The sequence below is a fragment of the Egretta garzetta genome, unplaced genomic scaffold, assembly GCF_000687185.1.
Source record: "Egretta garzetta isolate BGI_Z169 unplaced genomic scaffold, ASM68718v1 scaffold386, whole genome shotgun sequence".
Lineage (NCBI taxonomy): Eukaryota > Metazoa > Chordata > Aves > Pelecaniformes > Ardeidae > Egretta > Egretta garzetta.
In genome coordinates this window covers 1,627,336-1,638,248 of record NW_009260063.1, presented here as the reverse complement: position 1 = coordinate 1,638,248, position 10,913 = coordinate 1,627,336, and the positions used below count along the sequence as shown (strand labels likewise).

The window sequence follows — 10,913 nt, the reverse complement described above, 5'->3', positions numbered from 1 at the left end:
CCCACAACCTCCTCACCTGCTGCTTTGTGTTCTTTCCCTGACAGATGCCTCGGCCACGACTACTGCTCCCTTTCCACCAACACCTACTCCAGGTCTGTCTGCTTTTTTCATCTTGAGATTCCTTAATTTTTACTTGTATTTGTTACTAGTCGATAGGTTAGATTTTTTTGATTTGCAATGTGCAATTTTTGGTTAAAGTCTTTATTGTTTCCAACTTTACGTCTTTCATATATCTCCTCTTTCTGTCTGATTCTTTCAGTGGGGATGCATTTCCGATTATGCTGATTTTCTTGGAAATCTTTTTTTGGTTTTTCCCTAAATTTTATTTTTTTCTGTGCAGCACTCATTTCCTTCTATTAGTTTTTTTTTCCTTAATCCTACCAAATGCAAAATAGTAAGGGACAGTCAGAGTTCTCTGAAGAGTTTATCACACTTGTAGCCTGAGTGTGACGAGCACAGCAATTCAGTTTCTTTTGGCATTTTACCCCCTGTTGCTCTGGCTTAGATTGATACAATGTCTTTTCATTTGATGAGAAGTAAATCTAAATGAATCACATCTATAATTTATTTTCTCTCTTTTTTTTTTTCAGCTAGAATATATAGTTGTGGTGGCTTTTTTTTTAATTCCTCTGGAACACTTCAGAGTCCTTCTTATCCTTTGAATTATCCAGATAATGCAGATTGTTTGTGGCAAATACAAGTAATGAATAATTTCCGCATTATGCTCACATTTGGAAATATTCAGTAAGTAAACCACTTCCTCCTTGGGCAATAAATGGGTCCCAAATCTCTTCTATAACCACGATTCCCAAGCACATTTTCCATGCTTATAAGTGAATTATAAATATTACACAGGAATTGTGTGCGTGCAGGATCTTAGTTTATTGTTTGTTAGAAGTTTACCAAATGCATTTTACTATATATTCACATTTCTTCCTCAGGTTGCAAGGCGGATGCCAGAATGACTATATTGAGATCTATGATGGGCCACCCAATACTTCTCCTCTGCTTGGAAGAATTTGTTCTGGTTCTTATCTCACATACACCTCATCCTCAAACTTTATGACTGTCAGATTTCACAGTGACTACAGATATTCCAATAGAGGGTTTCATGCTGATTATCAGTCCTTTCCAGCAGACCAGAACACCAGTAAGTTTCCATTCTGTTTGTAGTGTTTTCCTTGCTCAGAAAATTTTATACGTTGACTTCATTTGTTAAATAAATATTTGTTAATGTTTTTTAAGAAGCCCCACATACATGACATTCTTACCTGAATTCCATAACTGGTTATTGACCAACTGCTTTCAGACAATAATTAATCTTTCATTTAAAAAAAAATTTTCAAGCATCTAATTAATTGCCTTTATCTGTTTTCTGTGATGGCCACTCTATATTTCTTCTAATCAGATCACTGTTCATTTATGTTGTTTCTACATTTGTGGACAGATTTTCACAACATTGTAGAGATGTTGGTTAGAAAGGACCTTTAGAGTCTTCCTAGTCCAACTATTCAAAGCAGAGCTATTGCCAACACCAGGTCAGGTCTCTTACGAATTTGTCTAGCTGCGTTTCTAGAAACATTTTAGCCTGAAGAAGAGAAGACTGAGAAGAGATCTCATCAACATGTACAAATACCTCAAGGGTGGATGTCACAAGGACAGAGCCAGACTCTTCTCGGCGGTGCCCGGCGACAGGACAAGGGGCAATGGGCACAAACTGAAATATGAGGGTTCAGTTGAATATGAGGAAGAACTTCTTTACTTTGAGGGTGACAGAGCACTGGAACAGGCTGCCCAGGGGGGTTGTGGAGTCTCCTTCTCTGGAGATATTCAAAGCCCGCCTGGACGATGGCCTGTGCACCCTGCTCTGGGTGAGCCTGCTTGAGCAGGGGGGTTGGACTGGGTGAGCTCCTGAGGTTCCTTCCAACCCTTGACATTCTGTGATTCAAAGGATGAAATTTTAAAAGCCACAACTTCTCCAGGTGACTTATTGCAGTAGTGTCCTGCAGTCCCAGTGGGAAAGTTTATCATCTAATGTGCACTCACAACCTCCCCAGGCACAAACAATGGCCAACACATTTGGCTCTGTTGTCTTTGTAACTTCCTTTCAAGAGACTGCGTATTGCCAGTATGTCTGTATCATCAGATATCTCTCTCTACCAAAGGCCAAACTCACCCTGGAATGATTGCTTTTTGTGTCATGGACTCAGTGAACTGTCATGGAGATGGTTTCAGGATCCCCTCCCCCCCAAGTAGTGTTCCTGTAAGCCAAGTGTGCACGTTTAGCTCTTACACATTTCACAATAGATTTTGGATTTTTAGGAAAAAATCCTACTTCTTAGCATTTTTGTGTGAGTGGTGATACAGGCTCAAGGTCTCAGCAAAAGCCTACTGTAAGCTACATATTTTTGTCAGGAGCGTAACTGAAGGTCAGCTGAAGTTTGTCAGAGACTATTCTTTTTCTTATTTAAGACTAAGGTGTAAAAATAAGTGGTTTGGCTTATGAATTCTCTCCCCTAAAGGGTAGCATCTATTGCATTTGTTGAAGTGGTAACATGCAAGCATTGTGAAGTACTTGAAATCACTAATAATTCATATTCTCTTCCCTAGCCCTTGTGTGTTTGCCAACCTACATGCATGCAGTTGTAGACAGACGCTATCTCCAGTCAAAGGGCTACTCGGTGTGGAACATCAACTTGTCTGACTCTTACTGTAGACCAACAATTACATCAACTGAGGTTATATTCAACATTCCATACAACAGCTGTGGTACACGTAGACAGGTTGGTGTCAACATATTTTGGAGAGCTCTCCAAGTCTGAGCAGGGAAACTTAATAGACATTTGGAAAATTGTCATGAATCGCAAAGGGTGTTGTAGTCCACAGGTATTCAAAACACAGAAAAGAAGCATGTGCTTCTGGAGGCTAAGGTTTGTTAAACAGTCCTGCTTAACATTCCCGGCTTTAGGTAATCCCTGTATCTATTTCAGAGTGATGTTCTAGAGAACAAAGGTTAGGAGAGAGTTAAGTGGGTTGTCAGGCTCTGGAATGGGCTGCCCAGGGAGGTGGTAGAGTCCTCATCCCTGGAGGTATTTAAAAGAAGGACAGATGAGGTGCTTAGGGACGTGGTTTAGTGGTGGGATGGCAGGGTTAGGTTAAAGGTTGGACTCGATGATCTCAAAGGTCTTTTCCAACCAAAGTGATTCTATGATTCTAAGTGAACAATCCCATCCAGGATGCTTGGGACTTTTCAGTATGACCTGTTCTTTCTGGCTATCACTAGGACCTGACACATACAGAATTTTATAGCACAGGTTATGAACGTGACTACATGTGATAATTTTGTACCCATCTGATGTGTCAACTAGGGCAACAATGAAACCATCACCTACTCCAATGTAATAAAAGTGCCTGCTACTGGTTACATCATCAAGAGGCAAAAGGACCTTCACTTGCACATCAACTGCAAAATGCTCCAGAACACCTGGGTGCAAGTAATGTACATTGCTGATGACATCATTGATGTCAATGAAATCCAGTATGGCAGATATGATGCAAACCTGACATTCTACAATTCCTCCTCTTTCCTGTGGCCAGTACATGACTTCCCATACTATGTTGACCTGAATCAGAACTTGTTCCTTCAAGCTTCTCTTCACAGCTCTGACCCAAACCTGGTGGTGTTTGTGGACACATGCGTAGTGTCACCTGATCCTAGCAATTTTAGGACACTGACCTATGGATTGATCAGAAATGGGTAAGAAATTTCTAAAGAATTACTTGAAACTTATCTCTATGCATAGTTCTGAGTGAGCTTCACTTATGGAAGAGGTGATTTAGGGCCAGTGTACTTTGGTTGCAATTCTCAGTACAAATATACTCTTAAGAAAGACTTTTTGGCAAAGCCTGAATAAAATATAATACGACAAAGAAATACCATTCAAGTTGTATTCAGGCAAGCACTGAGATTTCACTCAAGGAGGCAGTGTAGAAACCAGGGTCTGAATTTGTTTCTGAAATAGACTCATGAAATGTAGGGATGTCAATGGGTCTGCATTTCTGTGCATCAGAATTACAGCTTTGCAAAGAGTTTCATGCAGCATCATCACTAGAATACAAAACAGACTGTTCAAAAAGAAAGGAAATTCCTTAGCCTTTTCCTGTTATTCTAAAAACCTAAAACATTTTCTTAATTTGACACAAAATGTGCCTTTTGATTTGAAACAGAAAAGTTGTGGACTCTTGTAAGGGATGCAAAACTGACAGCAACCTACAAGTACAAAAGTGTCTCATTTTGTTCCAGGAATAAAAGCTTCATGCTAATTTATTCCCCTTCTGTGCTTGGTGGGATGTGAATCTCTCTGCCTCCTGGGAGAGTGTTCACATCAGTAACCTTAGCAGTGTAGTAAGCTACCGCTAGGCTGGAAGTCAGGCTTGTGACAGGCGAATGAAGTGACACAGTGCCTCCTGCCTGCTGGGTGAATGTCCTCCCTTTTACACCTTATGTGAATCTTAAGAGGGTTCTCCTCTTGTTGGGGTTTCTTTTTGTTTTATCTTTAAAAATGCATATTCATTAGGTAGGACACAGAAGGACTGTGAGCAGGGCACTCACCAGGGAGATGGGGCAAATGGATTCTGATCATTTTCCAGTTACTTTTTATTCAGGTGACAAGGAACCGTGTCAAAATCAAATGTATTTACTGAATCTAAAATAAATAATAACCTTCTATAAATATCAGGGGTGTTGGAAAATAAACTAAGAATGAGAAGACTTAAAATCCTTGGGGTCTTTATTAGGGAATGAGCCCAACAGAATTTTTTTTAAGATAAAAAGATAATGACAACTTTGAAATATTCTGGGGAAAAATTGTGGGTGAATTATTGTCTTTTTTTTTCCTGGTGGTTAAATTAAACCAGAATGACTAGGTTCTAAGTTAGGTAGCTTCTAAGGCTAGTAATTGTCAGGAAGCGAATCTCACTGACAGGAAAGTTAGTCTAGCAACTTGCTCTGTGAAACATCTGCAGATCTCTGTCAGGTGTTGAGATTCCTCAAGCAAAGTACTCTACAAACACCAAAGGACTGAAGAGCACATTTATTGCCCAAAAAAGATGTGTGTTAGAATTAATTTTGTCCTTCCAGAGTAGAAAGAGCCCTTTCTGCTTCTGCAACAACCTGCAGGGGCCTCTTTGCAAAACAGGTCCTCGCCTGAAACACAGAAACCAGCAGAACCATTAGTTATTTTTCAGCTCTTTGTGTTTACACAAACTTTGTTGAGCTATGAAATTTCTCTGCTGTATACATTATTGTGGTAGAAATCACTGCCACTCTTACTTGCTTTTGTCTCTTAATTTAGCAAGAAGATTCTAAAACCACTTTTTTTTAATCCTTTTGAGTTCTCTAAACTCAAAACATATTGCACAGAGGTAGTGTAACAGTGTTTCTATTCACAATAGCTCATCTGTTAATTTTATATCTTTCCAGGTGTGTTAAGGATTCTACCTACTCTTCTTACTACTCACCACACAGCAATGTTGCTCGGTTTGCATTTAATGCTTTTTCGTTTCTCAACCGATACCCGTCAGTTTACCTGCAGTGTGAGCTGGTGGTGTGCAGGTACAAAGACTACTCTTCCCGCTGCTATCAGGGCTGTGTTAGTAAGTTCAAGAGGAATGCAGGTTCTTCCCAGGAAAAAGTGAATGTTGTTGTTGGACCTCTTCAACTTCGGGAAGCTCAGGCTGAGAACAGGAACACTGGTAAGTTTAAATAACTGAAAGAACATAAGACTCTGTATATTACTGTATGTTTGCATGCCAGCTCAGGCATGAAATCCAGCTCTGAAATATGTCTTTGCTGGTTTATTCGTAACTTTGCTAAAATTCTTACAGAGATTTTTTTTATTAATAATTTTTATGAAATTGTTTTATAATGTTTACAAGCTATTTCCTTTCTGTCATAGTTTAGACCCATTTGTTCTGCATATGTCAAATGGCAATTGATTCAGTTCTGTGCGAAGAGGGATGAGATGTAACTCATCTCTCTGCAGGATTTATATTAACTTTTCAAAGCTCTCTGTGCCTGATTGACATGTCTCTTACTTACTAGCAACCAACCTGTAGGTCCCCTCAGAAGTGTTGTTTCCCGGTGTCCTGTAGCTGTTGTTTCTACTGTTAGAAAACAGCATCTTATGGTCTTAGAGTGTAATCATTGCAAATGCAGTTTGGTTTCTGATCAGATCCATATTAAAATGTTTTAATTCAAGTTCTCTTTGCCTAATTACCTTTGAGATTAACTAGCTCAGGAAAACAAATGTAAGCCTCTATTTTCTCTTTTATGCACAGTGCTAGCCTCTGACATCCAGGCGAAAGGGGAGTCTCAGAGCCCAGCGCCTGCTGCCAGCTCCCCTGTTCCTCTGGCTGTGACCGCCGTGCTGCTGGCAGCTGCTGTTCTTACTGTGGGAGGATTTCTTTTGAAACGTAAACTGCAGGAACCCATCCCATACCAGATCATGTGAGAGGCAACCCAAAGCTTGCAGGTGTAAGGAAATTTTCACTAGCCATCTGCTTCATGATTTGGTTTTGCAGTCTGTGTAGAGTAGGTCTTGATTAGTCCACCATTCTGATCTTGTTTGAAGAATGTACTGTACTAAGGTAAAACCTGGTGTTACCATGAATTGAACTTATAAGGGAGCCTGGCTTTAAAATCCTCAAGTCCACATGCACCTGAGGTCTAAAGAAAGGTTGATTCTTCCATCCCAGCATCCAAATGAGCTACCAGATGGACAATGCTGGACATGCCAGAGAATCTCAGTTGTGCTCCTGATTGAGTGTTTGTCTGAGAAAACTGATCTAGGTGACTTGAGAAAGAAGAACTGGCTTATTTTGCCATTGCTGATATGAAGATAAACACCTGTGTGGCACCATGAGATACTCTGGAAAGTAGTCGAAGAAAAATATTCCTTTGTGTTAAAAATAAGCTGTAAAAGAAAATGCACAGGGGCTGCAGATAAGGAATTTCTCCCATACAGAGTTCCTTATTTTGAGGGGTATGGTTCTTCACAATTATGTTTCTCTGAGAAAATGTAGTTCGTTTATAAGATTTTGTATAGAGGACAAATATAATCAAATCTGTTATGTAAATGTGTAATTAAAAAGAGCAGGAAATAAAATAGTTTTTGAGCAATACTTCTTTTTGTGTACTTGCAAACCTACTGCCTATGTGTCTGAACTCCCAGCTTACGCATTATCAGGTTGGAGAATGCATTTTCTGACAAAGCGACTTTGCCAAGCAATGCTTGTGCTCTTGTTCTTACACATTTCTACACATGTATATGTGTGTGAAGGAGAGAACATACGTAAGTTGCCATAAGGAAGTGTGACCTGTCTCCTATCCCCACATGGAAACAAAATAAAAACAATAATAAAGGAAGAATCTCTTTGGAAGAAGCCACTTACTACAGATGGAAAGGTCACTGGCATTTGATTGAGAAATGCTCCTCTTCGGACTTTCCTGTTTTCTAGCCACCTGTGAAAGAGGAAAGTTGTTTGGGAAGAGTATAAGGTACTATGTGTGAAGTAAGCCAGAGACAAAGTAGTGACGTGTAAGGAAGATGAGCTGTGACATCCTGACCTGACGAGGAGGATGCGGGCAGCTCTGACAGGAATCATTGTTACAGCCTGCACCATTTCTTCCTGCAAGCTGCCTTTTGCTGGGGTCTCCAGGCAGGCCTCTCTTCACCTCTCCATGCTGTGGAGAAGGGACCATATAAGAAGGAACTGGCATGGCCCACAGAAAGCAGAAGTGAATTTTGTTGTCCACACATGAGGAACAAGGATTGAGGCAGGTCCTCCCCTCCTCTCTGCCTACAGCCATCTTTGAAAGGCAGAGCAATCCAGGAGGCTGACCTGCCTTTCATCTAGTCCTGTTGTGTGGACCAGAGATTGTCCAGGCTTGGAAAAATCTAGTGACCTGCTCAGCACAGTGAAGACTTTCCTGGACCTGGGCTTTCCTACCTCTCTAGAAGAGGACCTTCCTCTCTGCTCTTCCCAGACCTGCTGTTTCCTCTCCTGGCCCTGCTCCTGCTGTGGCCTTGCTGTTGCGGTGTTGCTACCCTACCCCACCATTTTTCAGGGCATAGATTGATGGCACTTTTTCTACTTCTAATCTCTGAATATTATTGTGATCAGACAAGCAGAAAGATCCTAGACCTAGGATGTTGGTGCTTCCAATCTGCAACATGCCTGCACTGTTCAGGCCTGAGCCTTCCCATACTATATCCTTGCCAAAAGTCCCAGATGGAGATATCCCAAGGTTGTATCAGAATGCAAGGTAGAAGTACCAAGTTCAGTGGTTTCCATATTAAATGCTGCTGTAGAAAACACCGCTAAACTGTTCAAGTAGTTGGTGTCCCAGAATCATCCTCCTTGTTTTCTGCCACCTTCCTTGATCCACAGTTGTTATAGAAATGCAGGATTCAAGAAAACTGGATTTGCTGATGAGGAAAGCGTCATTCTCTGAAGTGAATGGGGTCTCTGCCAAGAACCTTCCTTCCCACCTCCTGCCCCATCACATTCAGGAAAGCTTCTACTGGTAAATCCAGTGAATTTGACTCTCAGTGGTAGACAGTTCTCGTCCCTTTGCATCCTCACCATTAAACAAATGCGAATTGATTTGCAAGGACATGCTTCACAGGACACATGCAACAGAGCCCAAGAGGCCATCAGGCAACCCAGTAAATTAGAGTAAGCTGCCTCACTGCATCTCAATGCGTGGATTCAGACTATACAGACATGGACTATCAGACTTTGCCCACAAGTTTGTGAACACCCTCATTCCAGTTGTCGTGGTTTAACCCCAGCCGGCAGCTCAGCCCCACACAGCCTCTAGCTCACTTCCCCACGGTGGGGTGGGGGAGAGAATCAGAAGAGTAAAAGTGAGAAAACCCATGGGTTGAGATAAAGACAGTTTAACAGGGAAAGCAAAAGCTGCACACACAAGCAAAGCAAAACAAGGAATTCCTTCCCTCCTTCCCATGGGCAGGCGGGTGCTCAGCCATCCCCAGGAAAGCAGGGCTCCATCATGTGTAACGGTGACTTGGGAAGACAAATGCCATCACTCCGAACATCCCCCCCTTCCTTCTTCTTCACCCAGCTTATATACTGAGCATGACGTCATATGGTATGGAATGGCCCTTGGGCCAGTTGGGGTCAGCTGTCCTGGCTGTGCCCCCTCCCAGCTCCTTGTGCACCCAGCAGAGCAGGGGAAGCTGAAATATCCTTGACTAGGGTAAGCACTGCTCAGCAACAACTAAAACATCAGAGTGTGATCAACATTCTTCTCATGCTAAATCCAAAACACAGCACTATGCCAGCAACTAGGAAGAAAATTAACTGTATCCCAGCCAAAATGAGGACACCACTTTAGATACTGTCTTATAGTCACAGATGAATCTAATTATTCTTCTGTGTCTTTTCAATGGTTTTCATTTGGACCTCAAAAAGCCAGTATGTCTGCAGAAGTCTCCTAACAATGGTCAGTAGAAGATAAAGTGTTTTCAAAGCGCAGTGGAGCTTCTTTCACAGAGTAATGTGCTGAGAAACCCTTCAAGCTGCTAGAAGAAGTCCTAGAGAGCAAAAATGTATTACTGCAACAGACTTACCTAGCCAATGAGAAGGATGAAAACATGTGCTGTATCGTGTTTGCATTAAATAATTAACTCAAATTAATCAGAACATAACATCTACCTGGGACTCCTCATGGATGACAAGTTGACCATGAGCCAGTGGTGTGCCCTTGTTGGGGCAACGGTATCCTGGGGTGCATTAAGAGGAGCATGGCCAGCAGGGCGAGGGAGGTTCTCCTCCCCTTCTACTCTGCCCGGTAAGACCCCACCTGGAGTACTGTGTCCAGGTCTGGGCTGCCCAGTTCAAGAAGGATGAGGAACTCCTAGAGAGAGTTCAGAGGAGGGCTACAAAGATGAGGAGGGGACTGGAGCATCTCTCCTATGAGGAAAGGCTGAGGGAGCTGGGCTTGTTTAGCCTGAAGAAGAGAAGGCTGAGATGGGATCTCATCAATACTTACAAATATCTTAAGGGTGGATGCCACGAGGACAAAGGTCTTCTCTGTGGTGCCCAGCGCCAGGACAAGGGGCAATGAGCACAAAGTGAAGCACTGAATGTGAGGAAGAACTTCTTGACTTTGAGGGTGACAGAGCCCTGGAACAGGCTGCCCAGGGGGGTTGTGGAGTCTCCATCTTTGGAGATATTCAAACCCCTCCTGGACAATGTCCTGTGCAACCTGCTCTGGGTGAGCCTGCTTTAGCAGAGGGGTTGGACCGGATGATCTCCAACGGTCCCTTCCAACCCCCGTCACTCTGTGATTCTGTGACTCTGTGATTCTGTGATTTATCTATTCCTACTCTTCAGAGGTTGTGTGATAATCAAGATCTCTAGAAATATCTAGATCTTTGAAGTTTGTAGTAAAGAATTGATTAGTGAAGAATGTAGTGAGGAATATAGTAAAGAATTAATTAATCAGCGTTGTTCATTCGCCTGGACAGTTTGACGTGGCTTTTTTTTTTCACTTGAACCATCTGGGAATCAATTTTATGTTGCCCCACCTCTCCACCCTTTTCAGTTATTACAAGAGTTTGGAGAAGAATTGCAATCCATCACTTACTCTTGCTTCACTGACTGCAGTGCTTGATTGGTCAGTCAAATATGCTGGATTTTTTCTGCTTCTTGCCAAGGTGTCAAAATCAGAAGAATATGAATAGTGAATACGAGCTGTACATTTCCTCATTCATGTGCAAATGTGGTTGTTTGTATAAAGAAGAAATATATTTACCCTTCTCAATGTTCGCTTTCAAGGCTTCCAATGTTATCTTTGGCCTCTTGTGTATTGCACTTCCTTCTTC

General features: G+C 41.9%; 1 protein-coding gene across 1 annotated transcript; it reads left to right on the top strand.

Annotated features, from left to right (window-relative positions):
• Positions 1–590: 590 nt before the first annotated feature.
• Positions 591–6,512, top strand: LOC104128335 (deleted in malignant brain tumors 1 protein; the record flags this gene model as incomplete). The annotated part of the gene is made up of 6 exons (XM_009641096.1): positions 591–744; positions 942–1,150; positions 2,611–2,783; positions 3,369–3,757; positions 5,483–5,754; positions 6,340–6,512. Coding segments are annotated over 6 exons (1,370 nt in total), but the record flags the coding sequence as incomplete, so codon positions are not given.
• Positions 6,513–10,913: the final 4,401 nt, after the last annotated feature.